Genomic DNA, 24,046 nt, shown 5'->3' with positions numbered 1-24,046 from the left:
TTTAAGACGAGGTTGGATAGATTTTTGCATAGTAGGGGAATTAAGAGTTATACGGTAAAAGGCAGATAGGTGGAGATGAGTCCATGGTCAGATCAGCCATGATATTATTGAATGGTGGAGTAGGCTTGATGGGCCTAATCCTGTTCCTATTTCTTGGGTTTTGTGTGTTGCTGAGGTAAAAGGTCGATGACAGTGCAGACTCAAGAACCTTGCTGTATCCCTCTCTCCCAAAGGACGAGGAAGCTGTGAAGAAGCTGACTGCCAGCTCTGGTACAAAATCAAAGCTGGATAAGGCCGTACAGGAACTCATCAGGACCATCTTTGATGTGGAGAGTATGAAGAAGGCCCTGGTGGAGTTTGAGGTATGGATGAGGTGGGGAGGGGAGAGGAGGGGCAAGCCCATATTTCAAGTTATTTGACAAGCAGTTTGAAATCGGTTCTGATGCGGGCTTTCAACCTGAGACGTCGACAATTCCTTTCCCTCTACAGATGCTGCTTGACTCGCTGAGTTCTTTCAGCAGATGGTTTCTTTTTTTTCTTGAAAGAAAGTATTTTGCACAGGTGATCAGATTTCCGCTGATAAACGATTGTAACTGTGGAGCCATTGTTTAAAAGGAAATTTGAGATTTTACAATGTTCACAACCAGAAATGCTGACTGCCCATTTCCCCTCCATAGCTGCTGCTAGAACCTCCAGCATTTTGTTTGTGTTGCTGTTCAGCCCCTCTACATGAGCTAGCCCTTTAAAGGAGCGATCTGATTGGCTCTGCAGCAGAACCTTGACTGGTTCTTTCCCATTTGATGGGTTGGAGGACAGACTGAGATAAAATATTTTGTTTAAAAAAACTTCCTTAGTATTCCTTTTGCTGAGGTTTTTTGGGCACACTTAATAACTTGTAATTCCAGGAATACTGTGCCATATGTAAGCAGATTGCAGGCACGATGTGTATATACAGGAACAGGCCAGCAGGTGGTGAAGTAGCTCCCTCTCAGACAGTATGTGGATCACTGTCACTACATAAGATTTTGCAGTCCAGTTGTTGGGCCTTCCCAGGTCAGTTGGAGACTAATTGCTCCACGCAGATCTACCGGCATTTATTGCCCATCCCTCGTTTCCCCGAAATTGGGTGGCTCCTGGGCAATTTCAGGGCCCATTTAAATGTCGACAGTTGGGGTGGATTTGGTAAGATCTTGCTCCCTGAGGAAATTTAATGAACCAGGTGGATGCTTACAATAACCCAGTTACTTTTTCCAAGCATGGTCACTAAATCTGGTTGATATCCAGTGGATTCTAGTTAATTGGACATACAGAGCCTGTACATTTGAATCTGCTGCTTCAATTAGCTGAAGTTTTGTTAAAAAGGTATAAAGACTCTCACAACTGATACTATTTAAAAACTGTTCACTCTAAGCACAGTGGTAGTGTCTAATGGCCACATAAATACACATGACTGATGCTAGAGTCTCCTGTCCCAATTGTGTGGCATTGTGTCCCAAATAAAGGAAGGGAGTCCCAGCTGTTTTCTCAATTAATTTTTATTCTTTGAGTTGTTCCAAATAAGTGACTGCTTTGATTAACCGTTGGCCCAAAGTTCAAAAGCTCAAAGTAAAATTTATTATCAGAGTACATTCATGTCACCACATACAACCCTGAGATTCTTTTTCTGCAGGCATACTTAGCATTTTAAAGTTTAAAGTTCCTGACATTCCCCACCTCTGATTACTGACTCATGGACCTCTGGCTTCCCTCTCCTGAAGTCTACAATCAGTTCCTTGGTCTTATTGACATTGAGTGAGAGGATGTTGTTATTACACCACTCAGCCAAGTTTTCAGTCTCCCGCCTGTATGCTGATTCATCATCCCCTTTGATACAGCCCACAACAGTGGTGTCGTCAGCAAACTTGCATATGGTGTTGGAGTTGTACTTTGCCACATGGTCATAGGTGTAAAGTGAGTAGAGCAGGGGGCTGAGTACACATCCCTGCAGTGCTCCTGTGCTGGTGGAGATTGTGGAGGAGATGTTTTGCCAATCCGAACTGACTGGGGTCTACAAGTGAGGAAATCCGGGATCCAATTGCAGAAGGGTATATTGAGGCCCAGGTCTTGGAGTTTACTGATTAGTTTCGAGGGGGATGATGGTGTTAAATGTCGAGCTGTAATTGATAAAAAAAAAAGCATCCTGATGTTTGCCTCGTTGCCAATTAACCAGAATCCACTGTATTTCCAAATTCCAGGTAATCAGCTGAATTTGCTGTGATGCGGTTTGACCTTTGTTTGGATGTGGAGCACAGGTGCATGACACTATCAGTGTCCTGTTTCGTGTTGGACGGATGGAGTCACTCCAGACCGACTTATCTATTTATGTAGTGGCCTTTAGCCATTCTGTGTGAGCAGTAGTGGGGATATTGATCGTGGAATGAGGGAATGTTAGTGACTTCATGAAGCTAGCCATGATCCAGTTCCATCCCTAATTCTTTTCTCCCGAGCAGATCGATCTTCAGAAGATGCCCCTGGGTAAACTGAGCAAGAGGCAGATCCAGAGTGCCTACTCCATCCTAAACGAGGTTCAGCAGGTAATGTTACAGATCTCCCTCTCTGCCCTCGTGTGTCACTGGGACAGCAGTGGAAAGCTGAGGGCTTGCTCCCAGACCAGCAAAAGGGAATTCCAAATGCAGCCTCTCTGCTGCACCATCCTGGACATTGTCTGCAGAGCCACTTCTGCTCTTCACTCCCCAATCTGTGGCCCTTTATACTCACTGTTCAGTGCTCCTTGCTTGGACTGTGAGTCTCATTCTCCCGGCCAGTCAGTCCATTGAGGGCTTGCCAGACTTGCTCTGTCCCCTCATTTATTTCTCCCTGTAGCCTATCCTCTCTTATGTTCCCTTCAACTTCCCCTGATTGCATTTGTGATGCACAAGTACATCTATGTACATGTACAATGAAAATCTTGTAGCAGCAAAACAGATGAATTATATTCACATGTGAAAATGTGAATACTGTTTAATTTTTTCACAATTTTTACAAGAAGGAGCACAATTAAGACGAAATTTAAGTCAGTGGTTGTGCAAGGAGGTCATATTTTGCTATTCTGGATTAGTGAGTAGGATTATGCCAGTTGATTCAAGAACCAAATAGTTGAGGGGAAGTGGACTGTTCTTTAAACTGGTGATGAGGCTCTTCGGGCTTCTGTACCTCCTGCCAAAAGGTAACTTTGAGAAGATACCCTGGTGCAGATGGTGGGCCTGCTACAACTAGGAAATTTACAGCAGACATTTAACCTGCCAATCAGCAGGTCTTTCTGATGTGGAGAAAATCAGTGCACCCATGGAGAATGTGCAAATTCCATGCAGACAGCAGCGGAGATCAGGTTCGAACCTGGGTCTCTGGCACTGAGGTGGTGGTTCTGTTTGCTGCATCACTGTGCCATCCAGTGATTGGTGCCCATGAGTGGGCATGGCCCTTGGTATCTCACGGGGAGGTATTCAACCACTGGCCATGTGGCCATGTGAGAAGCCAGGGCTTCCCAACACTATCGAGGGTATGCAGTCACCTCAACGGATTGGTGGGGAAGTATTGCCAAGCATGGGGTTAAATTGAAAGCAAGTTCAGTTCTGAATGGGTGTGGTAAAGGAGGTGGTGGTGAATTTGTGTTGATGGAAGAGGCTAACAGACTTTTCTGTTGTGTTGAGGTGGTTGCCAGTGCTGGATCGGAGTCTCAGATACTGGACTTGTCCAATCGCTTCTACACACTCATACCACATGACTTTGGGATGAAGAAACCTCCGCTCTTGAACAATGAAGAATATATTCAGGTAACCATGGTGACAGGAAAGTTGTGTGTGTGACAGTAACAGGCTTTTTGGCCCAACTTAATCGTGCTGACGCGGTCTAAACTAATTCTATTTCCCCCAGGTTGGCCCATATAGCTCTAAACCTTTCCTATCCATGTTCCTGTCCAAGTGTCTTTGAAATGCCATTATTCTGCCTGTTTCTACCTCCATATACTCACAACCCTCTAGGTGAAAAAATGGTTCCTTAGGCTCCAATTAAGTCTCCCCCACGCCATTGTAAACCGATGCCCTCTATTGTATGTTTTCCCCAACACTGGAGGAAACAGACTAATTAATTATGCTGACATGATTTTTTAACACCTCCATAAGATTATCAGTGTGTATAAAATCAGGAGGGCGTAATTGGGTCGCTCCCAGGAAGAAAGTTCCAGTCTGTCCAATCTCTCCCTGTAACCCAGCCTCTCGAGTCCTGGCAACATCCTGGTAAAGCTTTTCTGCACTCTATCTTGCTTGATGGCATTTTTCTCTGGTACAAGTATGGTCAAACAGCCAGCATGCCCAGGGCAGTGAGGTAAGGAACGCCATGGGCACTGAGCAGCCCCAGCATTGGAATCCACTTCCTGCAGAGTTGCCCAAGGTAGAGGCGAAAGAATTGTCAGTGATCTGAGGGGCAACGCAAAGGATTGTGGGTATATGGGTTAAGCTGCCAGAGGAAGTGGATGGACAGGAGGCATATTGGCCAAAAGGACTAACTTAGTGAGCACCAAAGTAACCATGGACAAGTTGGTCAGAAGGGCCTGCTTTCGTGCTGTTACTCTATAATTAAGCTGGGAAATACTGTCCAAGTGTCAGCCAGAACTGCATTAGCAATAGTGCGGGGTTGAGGAGTTTGTTCTGCCTGCGTTCCTCGGTTTCCCTTTCCCTCCTTGCTCGTTAGCTTTCTTACTCCTCTATACCACACTCTACTCTCGTCACTCCCCACTCTGATTGCCTGCTTGCACTCCTCTCTGTTTCCACCCCCCCCACCCACTAACCCTGAGAACATCGTTGCTACTCTGAACCTGCCCTCTGCTCTGTCTCCTCTGCAGACCAAGGTCCAGATGCTGGACAGCCTGTTGGACATCGAGGTTGCGTACAGTCTCCTCAAGGATGGCATGGAAGATGATGCCAAGGATCCCGTTGACATCAATTATGAGAAGCTGCATACAGACATTAAGGTAATATGTGGAGCTATTCTTTATTTAAACCTACTCCATGCAGCAATCTGTGGCTAAACTTTACAATATCTTTAAACCTATGCCGTGACCCCTTGCCTGTTGAACCGCAGATCACGGCAGTTGTTTCCACTTGCGGGAAGGTCTAAAACCGCCATTTATGTGTACATCCCAACCTTGTTTGAGTTCCCAAAATTCATTATTTCATCCCGAGTCAGTAGTAAGGAAGGCAAGCGTAGTGATAGCATTCATTTCGAGAGGACTAGCCCATGAAAGGTTATAGAGCAAAGGGTTGGCCAGACCACATTTGGAACACTGTGAGCATTTCTGGGTTGTGAAGATATGTTGGCTTTGGAGTGTGTTCAAAGCTCAAAGTAAATTTATTGTCAAAGTACATATATATTGCTATATATAACCCTGAGATTCATTTTCTTGCAGACATACTCAATAAATCCATAAGAAAATAATAGCCATAATAGATCAATGAAAGACCGCATGAACTGGGTGTTCAATTAGTGTGCAAAAGACAACAAACTGTGCAAATACAAAAAGAGATCAATCAACCAATAAATAAATAAGCAAGCAAGCAGTAACCATTGGGAACATGAGATGAAGTGCTGTCAAAAGTGAGTCCGTTGTTGTGGGAACATTTCAGTGATGGAACAAGTGAAGAGCCTGATGGTTGAGGGGTAATAAATGTTCGTTGACCTGGTGGTGTGAATGCTGGGGCTCCTGTACCACCTTCCTGATGGCAGCAGTGAGAAGAGAGCATGGCCTGGGTGATGGGGTCCCTAATGATGGATGCTGTTTTACTGCAACAATGTTCCATGTAGGTCCTCTCAGTGATGGGGAGGGCTTTACCCGTGATGGACTGGACTATATCCACTACTTTCTGTAGGATTTTCTGTTCAAGGGAATTGATGTTTCCATATCAGGCCATGATAGAACCAGTCAGTATGCAGGAGAGGTTCACAAGAAAAATCCCAGGAATGAAAGGCTTAATGTTGCTGTCTCTGGACCAGAACTTGATGGAGTTCAGAGAATGGTCGGTGGGGGGTGTGGGAAGCTCGTTGAAACCCAATAGATACTGAAAGACCTGGATAGAGTGAACTGGGAGGATATGTTTCCATTAGTAGAAGAATCTAGGATCCAAGTGCATAGCCTCAGAATACAGGGGTATCCCTTTAAAGCTGAGATGGAAGAATCTCTTCAGCTAGAGGGTGGCAGCTGGAGTTTGTTGCCATGGAGATCCAGTCACTGGTTGTAGTCGAGGCAGAGATGGATAGGTTTTCCACCGGTAATGGGGTTAACAGTTACGAGAAGAGTCAGCTGTGATTGAATGACAGAGCAGACTCAATGGGCCGAATGGCCTAATTCTGCTCCTGTATCATTTGGTCTTGGTGTGAAATGGAGCACTGGATCTAGTTTGTCCTTCTCTTTATTGTCCCTTCCTTGCAATGGAAGGGTTATTGATGAGGAAGGGCTGAGAAGTTGAACCCATATTGGAGTTCAGAAGATGCAACAGATTAAATATTGAACGAATGTTTCCCCCAAGTGAGGGTACTCAGAACTGTGGAAGGCAACAATTTCCAAATAAGGGCTGGTCCACTTCAGGAATACCTTCTGAGTATCGTTAACGTTTGGACACCTACCCTGAGGCTTAGAAGCTTGAGATATTGAGTGCATTGACGGTCAAGCTGGTTTATTAGAAAAACAAAGGAGACTGGGATTAGGCAGGAATGTGAGAGTTGAGGCCCCACCATTATACTGAATGACAGTGCATGTATGAGGGGTTGAATGGTCTGTTCCTGCGGATAGACCATCTGTTGACCTAGGTAATGTCCGTTGTTGCTTTTCTCCCTCGCTCACCCAGAGTTACAAGAGTTGACATGAATGTCGCTGCCTCTTGTTTTTGCTGCTTAACTTCATTTCCTCAACTCTCCCCTTCAGGTTCTGGACAAACAGACAGATGAAGCCAAGATAATTGTGGACTATGTTAAAAACACACATGCTGCCACGCACAACCAGTATGACCTTGAAGTATTAGAGGTGAGTGTGTCAGATACTGTGACTGACTAAACTGAAGCACCTGGAAGCTGAAACTGGTGATAGGAATGTCTTTATTCAACACAGCAGATCTTCTGGAGAGTATTCAGTTCTCCTCCAAACACATGTATTTATATTTAAAAAGTACAAAACAACAGTCAACAATTAACTATAGTTTTAGTGGCTATAATCATTTACCTTAACATTTTGAGTATAAACAGATAACTTAAAGAGTTATATATTTATAATGGTAGCACATCCCAACTAGCAGAGCCTCCTGAGTATTTTCTGATTGCTTCCTAGCTTTGATTAGTGGCTAGTCTGAAAGCTTCTGAGCACAAAGTGCAGATACCCAAAATATACGTCTGTTATTGTGGTGTTGAGGGATGTCTCCCTGAGTATACAACTGGCCAGAGCTTTTAAGAGACAAAACAGACCTGTCCTAAACCATGCATTAAGTGGCAGTGATATGTCTTTAACAATGTGTTAATACAGAAGATGGTTACTTAACGCCTTCCCAATCTCTTCCCGAAGTTTTCAGTGACACCAATTAACCAGAAAATTTATCTATTGCCTTCCCCTGTGTAGTACAGTTTCAGAATGCCCCACAACCAGTGATTTTAAAGACCTTAAATTGAAGTTAAATTTTAGATTTTATTTCCTGAAGACTGGTTCTCATAATATGAAATTACAGACAGTGAATAAAACTGAACTAATCCCCAACAGTGTTGCTGGGCTGTAGGGATCACCATGGTAACAGGATTAACCTGATGCGGTAGGTATGAGATGGGCTGGATCCCCAGGACTGCTGGCAAGAAGGGAAGAGGCTGAGAACCATCCCTTGGGCAGGGGGGTGTTGGCATGGTCTGTGGGGTGGGGGGGGGGGTGGTGAGATCTCCATGATCATTGGCATCAGACCAGGGAGTCCAGATTGGGGGGTGGAGGTGGTCGTCTTCATGCAGTTCTGCAGGGGAGTTGTCGTCTCCAGAGCTTTTGGCATTGGGCTGGTTTGGTTGGATGGAGAAGGGGAGGGGAGGGGAATGGTTTAAAGAGGGCCTGTAAGGGGTTGATGATTTATGGGTGCGTGAGGGGGCTGGTGCTGGGGAAGGATGGAGCCAGTGGCTTTTGCCCATCCTGCTGCTACTCTGTGAGCTGTCCCAGAGTCCAGCAGTGAGCTGGGGTTTGGGGTCTAGCCTGTGGTGTATGGAGAAGGTGTATATGACCAGTGAGTACTCTGGTCAGAATTGTGCTCTCTGACCCCCACCCCCCACCCAGTGGATGGACAGGACTGACCAGGGAGGGAGTGGTTCAATGGATGTGGGACAATGGCGCCTCTGGGTCCCACAGCTCTGCCCTGATTCTGTTCTTCTGGACGGGACGAGCTTCCCACAACACTGCTGCAGGTCCGTTGCATTCCCTTCACCCTTGTCTTGTTCCCACAGATATTTAAGATCAAGCGTGAAGGGGAAGAGCAGCGTTTCCAGCCTTTCAGTGACCTCCACAACAGGCAGCTTCTCTGGCATGGCTCCCGCACCACCAACTTCGCTGGCATCTTGTCTCAGGGTCTGCGCATTGCCCCACCCGAGGCTCCCGTGGTGAGTGGGCACAGGAACATCAGAAATGGGCGCCCAGTAGTGAGGATAGTAATCCCACGGTTCTTCCACTCAGTATCAGTTCCATGCCTTATTGCGTATCCCTCAATTCTTACAAAGACCAGAACTCAATAACTGAGTCAGTCGTACATCACGGAACCAGACCTTTCAGCTCTGACCTGAACTAGGTATATCTAATGATTGGCCTTGGAGAACAAATTCACTACCCTCTGGCTGAAGAAATTCCTCATTATCTTGGTTTTAATGGAGTGTCCCTTTGTCCTGAGGCTCTTGGAGGAATGTTGGCTGACAGCACAGTGGGATCCATCTGCTTTGGGCTGCTGGATGGACAGAAACTGACTTGTCCCTCAGCACCACACTTGGCTTCTTTGAGTTCCTGGAGTGGGCCTTCTGTCTGGGGAGTGCTGCCTACAGGGTCACATCTGTCAGTATGGGCCACGGCTGTGTCAACATCACTGCACTTGCCTTTAGGAGGCACTTTAATTTTCCTCGGTGTAGAGGGCGTTTGTCCTCTCTCAGCCTGTCTGGGTATCACAGTCTAATGTTTCAAATCCAGGCCAAGTGTGACTGGGAGTGGCTGGTCTTGTAACCTGCGTATTGGGCCAGTAATACAAGACACTGGTTTGAATCCTACCACTATTGTGGTAAATTTAAATTAACTCCCACAAACTAATCTGGGACTTAAAACAGAAAACAGTTCTTAGTCACAAAATAACCGATTTGCCTGAAGTAAACTCAAGGGAACAAATCGACCGTCTTTGCCTGATTTGGCCTCTACATGACTGCAGACATTTCCCCCACACCATCCCCAGTACCCCTCGACCGGAGACATTGACTCCCACCTTCTCCTGCAGCCGCTGCCTGACCCACTGAGATTCTCCAGTGCTGTTTGTGGTTCCTGGGGCGCTTTGCCTGGTACTGACGGTGCTGGAAACTAACGTTGTGTCCTCGTGTTTTGTTTTTCCAACAGACGGGCTACATGTTTGGGAAAGGGGTCTACTTTGCAGACATGGTGTCTAAAAGTGCCAACTACTGCCACACGTCTCAGGCTGAGCCGGTGGGCCTTGTATTGCTGGCTGAGGTAGCCCTGGGGAACATGTGAGTACCACAAAACGGTGGTAGAAATGTGCGCAGCTATGAGGGAAATTGATCTGTGGTTTGTATGAATGATCTGCTTTAGTGACGGGACTGTCCACAATACTCCTTCACCTTTTTCTATCATTCAGTGAGTAGTAGATGTCTATCTGCGACTTAACATATCCAAAGTTTCTCCACGGTTTATGCAAAGAGCTTTTTTCTGCTATTAACAGTGACTGGGTTAACTGTAGCTTTAAGACCATTATCTTTATCAGCTCCTCCCACCAAAGGGGAATACAACCACCCTCTCAGTCTTATATCACTCAGGGCTCTTCTTGCTCTCTGGCAATCTTTCGGACAGCATCTTTTCCTTTAGTGTTGTTCAGGACTTTAGAACGCCTCTACCTTCAAGAAAGGCTCAGCACTGCTGCTGCACAGCTCCGGAGACCCAGGTTCAGTTCTCTCTGTGGAGCTTGCCTCTTCTTCCTGTGATCATGTGGGTCCTCACCATGGATGTTTGGTTTCCTCCATGGCCCAAAGGCCTCCTTCCTCGTTACCAGCAGTGATGGAGTTTGTTGGAAACAGAATCTAAATCAGTCAGTAAAGTAAATCAAGTAAAAACTTCTGAATCCTTGTACCAACTTGCTATAAGTATTGTGTCTGTGTGAGTGGTCTGTTGATTGGTGGTGTCTTCGATGGTTCAGTTGCCACCTGGTCCTCGGGCTTTCTCTACACTCAGACGGCATTGCCTGGTTCAGCCAGTTCAGATTCGGGGTTTGGAGGAGTGGAGATTTGGGGTCACGAGTTGGGAGGGCTACTGCCAATCAGCGTAGGATGGAAGTTCAGGGTTGTGGGCTGAAGGGCTTGGAATTAATCAGAAAGAGAGCATTTGAGGAAGTGAGATGGTTTGGGAATGTGACTGATTTCAGAGTACTGTGGGGCTGGATTGTGTCCCTGCCATGGAGTTCAGTACTTGGCCCCACAATATGTCCTCCTTGGCGTGGGTCAACTCTAGTGGGGTACTTACGGACTTTGTTATGGGGCTTGACTTCTAAGGTGATGTTAAGAAATGTTGCTGGTTTGTAGATCACTGCCACTTCTAAAGCAAGTCGGACAATTTTTATTTGTTCCCAGGTATGAATTAAAACGAGCCAATCATATTACGAAGTTACCAAAAGGCAAACACAGTGTGAAAGGTAAGTTCAGCGATACAGTGTTAATGATAAGGTGGTTCTCTGCAGTCCGGGGTTCTTATCCCCCTCTCCTGACCCCCTGTTGACATCTGTCTTCCCCAGACTCTTGATACCTGTGACGGACATGCCAGATTGTCCGGTTGTGAGATTCAGGTTTAATGAGATGATCCCATTTGTTCTCCCGGCAATCCTGCAGGCGTGAAGCGTAAGAAAGTCATCCCCACCACTCAATGTCTTGACGATTTATCTGCCCCCAGACCTCATCTCCTCTTGCTTGGTGTGGTAATTTTTCTCTCCGAAGCTGCAGAGTCTCGGACACTGCTCAGCACTTCAGGGAACTTGGCTCCCCTCCGTGGACTCTGTCTACACTTCTCACTGCTTCGATAAAACAGCCCATGTAATCAAAGGCCCCTCCCACTCTGGACGTTCTCTCTTCTTCCCCACCCCTCCACCCCAAAATCAGGCAGAAAATACAAAAGGATGAAAGCGCGTACCATCAGACTCAGGGTCAGCTTCTGTCCCACTGAAATAAGACCATTGACCAGACAGATATCTTGGACAATAAGATGAACTATTGGTCTCACAATCTGTCATTAAAGCCTTGCACCTTGTTGTCTGCATTAACTGCACTTGCCCTGTAAGTGTAGCACTATGTTGTGTCATTGATTTTCCTTAAAGGGCCCTTGATACACTGATGTGGTGGAATGATCTGCGTGGCATGCAAAATAAAGTTCCTCACTGTACCTTGTTACTCCTTATCAGCCATCATTCCCCAGTCTTTCAAAAATCTATTAACCTCCTCTTTAAATTTTTCTAACGATCCAGCTTCCATGGGGTGGAGAATTCCAGAGATTCGTCCCTCCAGCGAAAGTGTTCCTGAGCACCTCCTTGGGTCCCCAGTCTACTGCCCCCTGTCCAGGGTGTAGTGTAAAGAGGTGCTGGCCTGGATGGGCAGAAGGCCCATTTGGCTCTCTGCCTTTCCGTAATCTGCTCTCCTAGGAGCAACCGTCAGTCCCTGTCCATTCCCCATTCCTGTCCTGTGCTGCGCTGTGAGGTTGGACAGCATTGATGGGAAAGCCGTAGTCTCCTAATGCTGATTCCCCTGTAGGGAGGTGGGCAGGAGGGGAGGGAAGGCTAATGACGACTGCTTCTTCTCTCTCGCCAGGTGTGGGCAAGACTGCCCCAGACCCTAACGCCACGATCAGTTTGGGCGGAGTGGAGGTGCCGCTGGGCAAAGGGGTGCAGACGTCCATCACTGACTCCAGCTTGCTGTACAACGAGTATCCTTCCCAGGCAGGTCTGGGGTTGGGGGCAGTGCTGATGGTTGGAGGCTGCAGCCATGCTCTGCAGATGCTGAAATCGGAGCAACAAATTAGACGCTGGAGAGGCTTGGGGGTTCAGACAGCATCTGTGGAGGGGAATGGACAGTGGATGTTTTGGGGTGAGGCCCTTCATCTGGGCTGAAAAATAGCAAGATGATAGTCATCTGCAGCCCTTTGTCACTTCCGCCTATCGCTCCTCCCCACCTCCTTTGCTATTCCCTCTCTCCCTTCCACCATCTGCCTATCATCTCTCATCTCTTGCTCTTCCCTCTCCCTTTCTCCATTCCGTCTGTCAACACCCCCTCCCATCTCTGTTATCCTTCCCACTCTCCCCCACTTCCATCTGCTTATCACCAGGATAGGTCTATCATTTTGCCTGCTCTTTCCCCACTCCTCCCTATCACCTCTCACCTGTACTCTTTTAGTCCAAATAAATGGTCTCGACCGGAAACACCAACTACCCATTCCTCTCTGGATGCTGCTAGACCCCCAAGGTTTGGTGTATGGCTCCATAGGCATCTTCTTCATTGCTCCTCTGAACCAGGTTGAGAAAGGGTTTAAGAGTTGCTGTTTTGTTTCTTGTATTTTGATCCTTTCCATCAGTAGGGGAGTCTGTGATCCGAGGGCACAGCCTCAGAATAAAGGGGCGTTCCTTTTGAACTGAGACGAGGAATTTCTTCAGCCAGGGGATAGTGAATCTGTGGAATTCATTACCTCAGCTATGGAGGTGAAGACACTGAGTGTGTTTGAAGCAGAGATAGCTAGGTTCTTGGTTCGTTAAGGGCTTGGAGAAGAGGTGGGAGAATCGGCCATGATTGAGTGGCAGATGCACTCATGGGCCAAATGGCTCAATGCTGCTCCTATATCTGGTGGTCAGACAGGAGTGAGCTGGAGAGGGAATGGGCTGCTGTTGGAGGGAGCCTGTCACAGCATGCGGAGTGCAGCAGGAGGATGGAGGGCTCACCACCTCGTCTTTGTAGCTGGGGAGTGTTCTTCAACCCCCATGGTTTGTTTTGAGCTGTGAGCTTCCGGACACTAAGGTGATTGTCTGCTGTGTTGTTTGGAGCGGGGTGTGTTGAGCTGTTCTCTGCATTTCATTTCTGGGCCCCCACCGTAGCTGCTTGCAGAGAGCGAACTGCACAGCATAGAAACAGGACCAACAGTCACCCGTTTACATCAATGCTACACTAATCCTATTTATTCTCTCCACATCCCCTCCCCCACCACCAGATTCTACCCCTCGTCCACTCACTAGGGGCAATTTACAGTAGCCGGTGAACCCACTGGCCTGCATGCCTTGCGATGTGGGAGGAAGCCGGAGCAATGGTCACGGGAAGACCACCCAAACTCCACACGGGCAATGCCTGAACTGCTGATCAAACCTGGGTTACTTGGGTGGTTTTACTGCTGTGCCAACCTACAGATGGTGGGCTTCCCTAGCCGAGGCCCCCTGTTGGTTCGGAGTTGCTGCATAGCCAGTTCTGTGCTTGGATCCAGATGGGTGGGCTGCTTCTGAAAAGGTAATAATGTCGAGATGTTGTCGATCATCTACCTTAACTCACTCTCCTTCAGGTACATTGTGTATGACGTGGCCCAGGTGCACCTCAAGTACCTGCTTCGACTGAACTTCAAGTACAAGAGCTCCCTGTGGTGAAGTCTTGCCCAGATGGGGTAGTGGAGGGGGAATGAGGGGGCGACAGAGACAACAGGTCAGAGGTTGTGCTTCCACCCTGCCACTCGGCTAGGAAAGTGTGGTGAGGAATCTGTCCCCTCCACCAAAGCTGAGAAAAGCCATAAATAAGCATTGTTAGATTTTTAAATACAAATAAATGATGCAAGTTGTTTGGGTTGGGAGGTGTTAGAATGTGAAAATGGCTTTAATTTTATTCAGCCAGTGAAGTGGTTTAACTAACTTAAAACGTTTGGTTTAACTTGTGAGAACCTGGACTGGGGGTGAAATGGAACAGAAGGTTGGGGCATGTCCTCCTTTCTGTGAAGTCTGGCCCATCAGGAGTTGCTGAGTTTCTTTTGTATTTGAGCCCATCTTGCTTTGTCTTCCATTGGAAAGCAATTCTCTCCCTCTTCGCTCCTTCCCTCTTACTTTTTTTTTCCCTTCAATTTCCTGTTTTTTTTCCCCCCATTTTATATTATGTGAAGAATAAAGGATGGCTTAAAGTAGAGCTTTGGTGCCTGTGTTCATTATAGTCTGACCTGCAGGACGTATCTCAGGATGCAACTATTCACAACACAGACAAAGAAATATAATGTGCTCACGTTCTTCCACTTGATCTCACCTTACCTGAGCTACTTCCTTTTACCCATTCCCGGCCCCCCCACCTGGTCTCCGACTCCTTCTGTACAGAGGTAGTGGGTATATGGATCAAGCTGGCCGTGCTGTGATGGAACTGGCTCAATCTAGAACTGCAGCCTCTTGCAATCCTGGACATTGGAGCCTACATGCCAGGCGGTGATGCAACCAGTCAGAACTCTCTCCGTCTGAATCCAGAAGTTCTCCTCAAACTAATGAAGTAGAGCTGGTTTGTGACTGCTTCAATGTTTTGGGCCCAGGATAGATGCCGGGAGCATGAAGATGCTCACCCTGTCCCCTCAATTTGGACTGTTGTGTTCTCATGACTTTCCCTTCCTGAAGTCCACAGTCAGTTCCTTGATCTTGCTGCTATTGAGTGTGACACCACTCAATTAACCGATGTGTCTCATTCCTATATGCTTCCTCGTTGTCATCTGAGATTCTCTCCCTGCTGCTGTTGCACTTGCAGAACATTTCCAGCAATTCCATATTTCAAGATTCAAGATTGTTAAATGTTATTTCCTGTACACAAGTGTAAAAGGGAATTAAATAATTGTTACTCCGGACCCAATGCAGCACAAAAAAACCATACAGCTTCATGTCAACTCACAGTATTTCCTTATAACCTATTCTCCCAACATTTCTATTAACATTGCTCCAGGTTCTTCCATACTAGGGTTAATTGGCTGCAAATAGCCCCACTGAACTACATGTCTGAGATGTAGAGAAAACCCACATGGAAAATGTGCAGACTCCATGTGGACAGCTCCCCAAGGTCAGGCTAATTTGTGATTTGGTGGCTGATCCTCAGCGTGGTGGGTTCAAGACTGAACCCATACTCTAGACTTAACCAGTGAGTAATTTGGGGAATGCTGCATAATTAAAATGTCACCTTTCAGATGAGACTTCAAATAGGGCTCTGCCCACTGCTGCTCACAGTACTGCAGTAGTTTGAAGTTGATGTTCTGGCAAATATTGACAACTGACCCCTCAGTTTACCACAGCTGTATGAACTTTTATTAGTAGATAATGCAGAAATGTTTTTTGTCGGCTGGGTAAGGACACAAAACTGTCTTGGTGGTAGGAATCAAGGGTAGTAGTGGAGGGTTTTTTTTCCTAGATGGAGCCCAGTGATTTGTTGCAGAGATAGGTACTGCATCCCATGTTTGTCATCATAACGAGAATGTAGTTGGCATAGTTTGTGGGTGGAAGGAGTGGACAGTGACGAGGGTCATGATTACAGCAGGGTCCAGATCCACTGGGAAAGTGGTCCAAGAAATGGCAGGTGGAATTTAACTTGGAGAAAAATAAAGTGTTAGTGAAGAGGCATTTGGCATCTTTGCCTGCATTGGTTGAGGTAACTGAGTACAGGGATTAAGAGGTCTTGTTACGAATGTACAAGTCATGGGTGAAGCCTCACTTGGTGTATTGTGTGCAGTTTTGGTTACTAGCTGTAGGAAGGACATTATTGTGCTGGAAAGGGTATAGAAAAGATCCACAAGGACAGTATCAGGACTGGATAGGTCGGACCGTTTTTCCCTGCAGCACAAGAGACTGATGGCTGACCGGTGGTGTAGTGGCGTCTGCTCTGAACTTCAGGGCGAGTGGTCCTGGGTTTGAATCCGACTGGCTCCTTGCAGGCTTTCCACTCGTGCCGGGTTGAGCATCGAGCCAGCAATTCGGCCTCAGTGGTAGTGGTGGTGGGGGGGGGGAGAGAAAAACAAACAAAAATGCAAAAGCAACAGTTGCGTTGTCACCTGATGTGCCGAAAGGAACTGAGAGGTAACCTTATGGAGGTGTATAAAATTGAGGGACATCGGTAGGTTAGATAACCACAGTCATTTTAGAGTCCAAAATATGGGATGAGATGCCAGAGAAAGTGGTAGAGATGGCTACATTAACAGACATTGGGCATTTACGTGGTTAGGAAAGGTTTTGTGGGATAGGAGTTGGGTGCAGACAAATGGGAATAGCCTAGCAGGTATCTAGGTCAGTATGGATGGCTTGGGCTGAAGGGCCTCTCTGAGATAAACGGCTCTCTGATCATGAAGACACATGTGCCAAGTGAAAATCAAAAGAGTAGTGCTGAAATTGGAAGTTGATAAAGCACGAGTGGCAGCCGGGTGCAAACAGATTCTGGGAATATGAATCCAGAAGCTTCTCTCACAGCCAGAGGTCTGATATTTGGAGCTTAGGAGAGATGCCTCCATTAACTTCTGTTTAACACAGGTCTTATTGGGTCTCCTTCTGGTAAGAGCTTTGGTCACATTAAGTTCACCTTATTGGCAGGGGAGATGGGCAGTAACTTTGCACAGATCAGGAAAGTAACTCTGATAGCACTGAGGCTTACTGACAGCAATCCAAGGCTGTGATACGTACAGTGGTCAACAGCTCCTGAGATGTGGTGACTTCTCTGTTGGTTTGAACCTGCTTGTCAGTGATTCCAGCTCTGTCCTTGCTTCCTATCCACACTCCGGGCCCAACTCCAGTAATATAATGAGGACTTGTTTAATTTTTCTAGCCGGCTTTGAGAGGCGGTGAGGATGTTGGCCGTTCTTCTTTACAAATTTCAGGAGGAGACAATGGCCCATCAAGGCAATGCTAACTGAGAATTCCAAGGAAAAGGAACTTAGCCGCTTGGGGCTGCCTGTCATCCAATGTGACCACAGCTAATCTATCCCAGCAATGGCCAGTTACCGCACAGACTGGCTCAGCCATAGACTAGGGGAAATTCACAATGGCCGGTTACCCCACAGTCTCGTGCATCTCTAGGAAGCTGGAGCTCCCAGGGGGAAGACCCACGCTGTCGCTGGGAGATTGTGAAGTCTCCACACAGACAGTGGCGAAAGTTGGGATTGAACCTGTGTCTCTGGAGCAGAGCACTGAGGCAGCAGAACTACCTGCTGCACTGCTCTCCATGTTGGGCTGCTCAGCTTTAGGGATGAGGCTGGCCCAAACTACCTCCTGAACAATTCTCTCACTTCTATTAATTATATTAATAGAATTAGAGATTTCATTGCATTTTTCCTGTAAATGCCTCCAGAAAATTGAATCTTAAGGTAGTATATGATGTCATATACATACTTTGATAATAAATTTACTTTGAACCAAACCTCTTAGGCTATTAAAACTAATCTGAGGGACACCTGCCCTGGTCAGTTTTCCCAGTACTGACTTACACAGAGACCTCTTTTTCTGTGATCCAATGCAAGATTGGATACAAGCTGGATATTCCTGATAGCAGAGTCTGGAGTTTCAGGGTGGAGCTCTGGGTGTCTGATACAAGGTGAATCATTTAAAACTGAAATGAAATTTGGCTTTCTTCACCCAGAGGACGGCCATCCTGTGCAATCCTTTTTTTTTTTCGCAGCAGACTGGGGAGTAAGTTATTCACTATATTTAAGAACGAGCTAGGAATGTTAGTGGGATCAAAGGTTATGAGGTATTGAAGTGAACATTCAGCCATGATCATGTGGACTGATGGAACAGGTAAGAATGCCGGAATCGCTTACTATTTTCCTGAGAAAGTGGTGCAAATCTGTTGGACTGAGATATGAAACTGAGGCCCTGTGAGGCAGATACTGAGCAATCCCTTTTGTTTCCTCAATGAAGGCCAGGCCTTCATCACGTGTCCGTTCATGAGGGCTTCCTGCATTCCAGCTGGCTGCTTTTCAAAAAAGTCCTTTGGCTGCCAGGAGATAATCCAGACAAGGTAAGAGAAGCTATGTAACTGCAAGTCTGTCCTTGCTCATCACTACTGAAGCAAGTGGTGAGTGATTAGACATTGACCCCCCCCCAATAACCCACTTTGTGCTTGACCAGATCTTCAGCCAAGGTGATAAGTTATAGCCAGACAGCACAGAAACAAGCCTTTTGACCCACCATATGCATGCTAACCAATCTTTACTAACCTGAACCAGGGCGGATAACTTCACTCACAACCTTAGGACTTGCTTTCAAGGACTCCACAATTCACGTTCTCAAAATTACTTATTTTGTTTTTCTTTTTGTATTTGGATGATTCGTTGCCTTTAGCATTTCGGTTATCAGTTTTGTGTGCAGTTTTTAATTGATTCTATTGTGAATGCCTGCAAGAAAATGAAATCTCAGGGTAGTCATGAGGAATTCTGCAGATGCTGGAAATTCAAGCAACACACATCAAAGTTGCTGGTGAATGCAGCAGGCCAGGCAGCATCTCTAGGAAGAGGTACAGTCGACGTTTCAGGCCGAGACCCTTCGCCAGGACCTGACGAAGGGTCTCGGCCTGAAACATCGACTGTACCTCTTCCTAGAGGTGCTGCCTGGCCTGCTGCATTCACCAGCTACTTTGATGATCTCAGGGTAGTATATGGTGACATACAGTATATGTACTTTGATAATGTATTTTGAATCCATGATTCTTACTTTGAACATTTATAAACATTCGGTGTGTTGCTTTCTATCCCTTGGTGATTCAAGTTGTTATCTAGATGTTTATTTCCACCCATTCTAGATTCCAACAACTCTGGGTGAAAGGATCTCCTTTAAACCTCCTGCATTCTGGCTTTAGACACCTCTACTATGGGGAAAAGCTTCTTAACTATTTTCCCTGATTATTCTCTCATAACACACTAGCCTCCTCTCTACAAGGAAATCAAAACCTATCTCTCCTGTCTCTCCCCACAACTGGAATGCTGCAGACCAGGCAACTTCCCAGTGAATAAATTTCCTCTGCATGTTCCCTTGTGTAGTTGTACCATAGAGTATATGGATCAGAAATGCCACAGTATTCTGGATGTGCCTGAACCAGTGATTTATAAAGTGATACCATAACTTTCTTCTATGCCAGGGGTTCCCAACCTTTTTTCTGTTGTGGCCTCCTACTGTTAATGTGGACCCCAGCCTGGGAACCCCTGTTCTATGCTCTGGCAAGTGAATTATCCTATACTCCTTCACACACGGTGTGTGTATGTATATATGGACACACACACACACACACACACAAATAGTGATTGTCTTGGTCACGATGAAGATGAATACCCATGATGGAGCTGACTAACTTTACAACTTTCTGTAGCTTCTTTTGGTCCTATGCAGTACCCCCTCCCCCCCCCCCACACACACATACCAGACAGTGATGCAGCCTGTCAGAATACTCCCTACAGTATACCTGTAGAAGTTTTTGAGTGTTTCAAATTCCTAATGAAATATAGCTGCTATTTGTCCACTTTTATAGCTACATTGATTTGTTGGGACCAAGTTAGATCCGCGGAGATCTTGACACCCAGGAACATGAAATTGCTCACTCTCTCCACTTCTGGTCCTTCTTTGAGGATTGGTTCGTGATCCCTTGTCTTACCCTTCCTGAAGTCCACAGTCAGCGCTTTGTGTATACATGGTTATTTCCTGTGGTAGGTATTTGAGCAAATTGATTAAAGAGTGACATCAGTAATCTTGTATCAATAATTCACACTTAAGCAGAGGAATACAATGGAGAATTGTACAAGTCAAACCATAGCTGGCCATGTAATTGACAACAGAGAGATAGCACAGAGAATATCAATGGGTCAGATCAGCTGGGCTGAAAGTGGAATCCCATCCAGATAACAGAGAGAATGCATTTAGGAAGGGAATAGATAACAAGTGACAAGATTTAGAGAAATGTAAGAAAGAGACAAGAGTGCATGGCCAAAGATCACTAGGTATACAGAGGTACTTTATGTATTGGTGTGTATGTAAGGACTGTGTGATTGTATCACCCACTGTTGTTAAATTTCAGTAAAGGATTAGGTGGGAGATATTTACGGTAAACTAATAATCCAATACACTGCAGAGTTTGGTAATCGTCTGGCAGAATCTCCAGACGATCAATACCCCAACAGATGGTTAATACACTTTTTTTTAAAAAAAGATGTTACTCAGAATTGTAATGAATTTTCCCAAGCAAGTTTAAAGGGGGAGCAGGATCCAGGGCCCTAGTGGGCTGGAGAGGAGCGTGGGAACTGAGAGCCGGTAGAGACGAAGGAAAGTGTAGGAAACATTACCATTCTGTTGGTGTGCGTTGAGGTAGTACGAGGGAAAACAATAGCAGAATGCAGATTGAAGTTTCAGACACTAAGGTCCAAGACTACAATGAGTAGATTTTGTTGCTTATTGTACTAGGGAATAGTTCAATAGTCTTATAGAAGCTCTGCGTGAGCCTGGTGGTATGTGATTTCAGGCTTTTGTATTTTCAGGAGGGGGCAAAAGAGAGAATACTCCAGTTTGGGAAGGGTGTTTGATTCTGAACAATTGAGATTTGCAAATAGCTTGATAACAGATTATTGGAGTTTCATTGAACCTGTGGACCCAATACGTATGGAATATTCACACGCAAGAGAAAATCTGTGTAACACACACAAAATGCCGCAGGAACTCAGCAGGCCAGGCAGCATTTAGGAAAAGAGTACAGTCGACGTTTCAGGCCGAAACCCTATGGAATATTATTGCTAGCGAGAGCATGCTCATCTAACGCTGCCTGCTGCGTTCACCAGCAACTTGTATGTGTGTTGCTTGAATTACCAGCATCTGCAGATTTCCTCGTGTTTGTGTGCTCATCTAGGCACTTTAAATGACGTCAGCGATTTTGCTTCCACCGCTCCTCAGGCAGATACTCAGCATCCTCTGGGTGAAGATGCTTCCCACCCCCATCCCATCTACTCTGAATCTCCCCTCTGACCCTTAATTCATGTCCCTTAGTTTTATTTGCCTCTGAGAGGAAAAATCTTATCCTTTTGCCCGCTTTGTATTACCTCAATCATGTCCTCGTTTAACTATCTCTGCTCCAAGGCAAACAGACCAGCCTTTTAAGTTTCTCCTTTTATCCGAAAAGCCCCATTCCAGACAATATTCTGGTAACCTGCTATACTGTAAATTAAGCAGTGCCGAACACGAATTATTTAGTTGCAGTCTTTAGAAAAATGTATAGATTGATTTAGAGATGCCGATATCTTCTAAATTGTAGAATTTTATCCTATAAGTGAATTGGCAAAAGTATATTTTTGTAGTCTTGGTTTTGTACTTTATTAATTGTGTCTATACCTTTAAGAACTATTTATACCACTTGATAAAACTTTGAATTGGTTCATCTATAAGTGATGCTCGTTTGCCATTAAACTGAATAGTAACTAATAGTAAAGTAACTAGACTGCATCTAAAGTGGTTAAGAAGACATGCAGGGTATTTTCCATGACATATGAGCGGGGGGCGTGGGTCGCGGGTTTAATTTTGTTATTATTTTTAGGTTTCTCTCGGGGTCAATGATTGGATTGTGGGGTCACGGAGCCGCCACAGTAGGGCCTGCAGAGTATTACGAATAACGGCACGGGTAGACGAGTAATTCGAGAGGTGATGCGTTCCTTATAATAATTTATATTGGCCATTTGTGTGGCAAAAGGTTGAAAGAGCCATCCTAAATGCTACTTTCCCAGGCTGGGCTAAAGATTAACATTAGTTGGTGCGGCTGTTAGAAAAGGACACTATGTGTATAATAGTTCACCGTTTGTTGAAGGAGGACAAAAGTTCTATTCGAATTACTATAAAACACCACTTGGGGCTATTCAGTTCTTGAAGGATGTGACTGACAGCAGCAGAGAAGGGGAAGAGTTTGACCAGAACCTTGCTGGCATAATGAAGTTCAGCGAGATAAATTAACAGGGAGGAATCCAGAGGAAGGATGTTATTTAAAAGCGAAACTCCTGTGCACGGCTTCAGCTCCTGGACTAATTGACGTGCACTTATTTTGCAACTCCTCTCGCGGTGAGTGCCCGCCCTACCAACGTAATAAGTGCAGGCCAGTCGGCCCCTCAGCTTGATCCTGCCGCCGTTCTGTGTCCACCCCAAAACCCTCTCCCTCATACACGCCCGCCCGGTGCCCCGCAGTCAGGTGCTCCCCCCGCGCCCAGTTCCCTGTCTCCGGGTTCCGGCTCCTTTGGATCTGCCGCCCTGACCCACAATGCCGCGCGGCGGCCTTTGAAAAGCGGCGCGGCCGATTCAAGATGGCGGAGGTAGAGGAGCTGCCGGACGAGAGTGAGTCTGGGGCGGGCGAAGCGCGGGTGTGCGGCGGGAGACCCGGGTCTGCCCTGACAGCCCTTCGACTGACAGGGGGAGGGCTCGGCACTCCTCCATCCCGAGCCCGCTAAGGCAGTTGGCGGTGGCAGGAGCTGCGGCCCAGGTTGTGCCGTCTGCCGGTTCTCCCGGGGGCTGGAGTGTTCGGGAGGGGCGGAGGAGACGGGTGAAGGCCCGGCGACGGCCACTGACACCTTCCCCCTCGGTCACAAGCCCGGGGCAGAGATAACAGTGGCCGCCCCTCTTCACCTGTGAGCGGTGCCTGTCAGTCTCTAGGCTGGGCTTGGGCTCCCACTACTCCCTTCGGGTTCAGCGTCCCGGGAGGGGTGTATGGTGAGATAGGCTGGGTAGGGGTAGGTTGGGATGGATGGGTGGGTGGGTGAGATGGTGGAGAGTGAAAGGCGTAACAGGTCTTATCCACGGGACGGTATTCAATTAGAGGGGGTTTATATCAATCCCCTCCCACTGTTTAAAATGTTATGTATTTAGATCTGGGAATTAATTTACTTCTATATAGATAATTGCTGTGGCTTGGTTATTATATCTACTTGGCAATCAGTGCTGTGATTTTATTGTGTCAGTTTTTTTTTGAAGCCAGCTTAAAAAGGCTGCTGGTTACTTAAATCAGCCAGAACCTTTGCTGTTTACATCTGGGGCAATATCCAAGGAGAGGTGATAGGTGAAAGTATAAGTGGCTAACTGTTTCATTCCTCAACTTTCCAACTATGAGATATTAAAGGTTGTGAGTTGTTCTTGAATTAGGAATTGGAGGGTTTGTGAGATTATCAGATTTCAAAGTTCAAAGTAACTTTATTATCAAAGTTTATATTTACAACCCTGAGATTCACATTTTTGCGGGTATGCTCTGTAAATCCAATAATCATAATAAAATTAATGAAAGACTGCACCAACAGAGCGACCAGTGTGCAGAACACTAAAAAATTGTGTAAATACAAAAAGAAAGAAAACAATAATGATAATAAATATCAAGAACATGAGATGAAGAATCCTTGAAAGTGAGTCCGTAGGTTGTGGGTCAGTTGAGTGAAGTTATCCCCTCTCGTGGAGCCTGATGGTTGAGGGGTAATAACTGTTTCTGAACCTGATGGTGTGGGTCCCAAGGATTTTTACCACCTCCCCAAAGGCAGCAGCAAGGAGAGCGCATGACCTGGGTGTGGGGGGTGGGGGGTGGTCCCTGAGATGGATGCTACTTTCCTGTGAGAGTGCTCAATGTAGATGTGTTCAATGGTGGAGAGGTCTTTACCTGTGGTGGATGGACTGGGCTGTGTTCACTACTTTTTCTAGGATTGACTGTTGGAGGGCCCTGTCTGAAATACTCCAAAGTATAGCACTGAAAACAAGCTAAAGTTGTTATATATACACTTGGACTATAGGAT

At 46.2% G+C, this 24,046-nt stretch overlaps 2 protein-coding genes across 2 annotated transcripts in view; both read left to right on the top strand.

Annotated features, from left to right (window-relative positions):
• parp1 (poly (ADP-ribose) polymerase 1) overlaps positions 1-14,436 on the top strand; it is a 57,150-nt gene extending 42,714 nt beyond the window's left edge. Inside the window, exons 14-23 of the mRNA XM_072248088.1 lie at positions 234-362; positions 2,490-2,573; positions 3,690-3,812; positions 4,880-5,008; positions 6,956-7,054; positions 8,494-8,646; positions 9,635-9,762; positions 10,876-10,937; positions 12,100-12,214; positions 13,829-14,436. Coding sequence (XP_072104189.1) covers positions 234-362; positions 2,490-2,573; positions 3,690-3,812; positions 4,880-5,008; positions 6,956-7,054; positions 8,494-8,646; positions 9,635-9,762; positions 10,876-10,937; positions 12,100-12,214; positions 13,829-13,910 — 1,104 coding nt within the window. The 3' untranslated portion in view covers positions 13,911-14,436. The remainder of the gene's footprint in view (positions 1-233; positions 363-2,489; positions 2,574-3,689; positions 3,813-4,879; positions 5,009-6,955; positions 7,055-8,493; positions 8,647-9,634; positions 9,763-10,875; positions 10,938-12,099; positions 12,215-13,828) is intronic.
• A 7,936-nt stretch (positions 14,437-22,372) lies between these two features.
• Positions 22,373-24,046, top strand: part of lin9 (lin-9 DREAM MuvB core complex component) — a 183,983-nt gene continuing 182,309 nt past the window's right edge. The window contains exon 1 of the mRNA XM_072248075.1: positions 22,373-22,610. Coding sequence (XP_072104176.1) covers positions 22,580-22,610 — 31 coding nt within the window. The 5' untranslated portion in view covers positions 22,373-22,579. The remainder of the gene's footprint in view (positions 22,611-24,046) is intronic.

The sequence above is a fragment of the Mobula birostris genome, chromosome 2 (genome assembly GCF_030028105.1).
Source record: "Mobula birostris isolate sMobBir1 chromosome 2, sMobBir1.hap1, whole genome shotgun sequence".
Lineage (NCBI taxonomy): Eukaryota > Metazoa > Chordata > Chondrichthyes > Myliobatiformes > Myliobatidae > Mobula > Mobula birostris.
The sequence above is the reverse complement of the archived record's forward strand: the minus strand, read 5'-3'. Positions and strand labels throughout refer to the sequence as shown.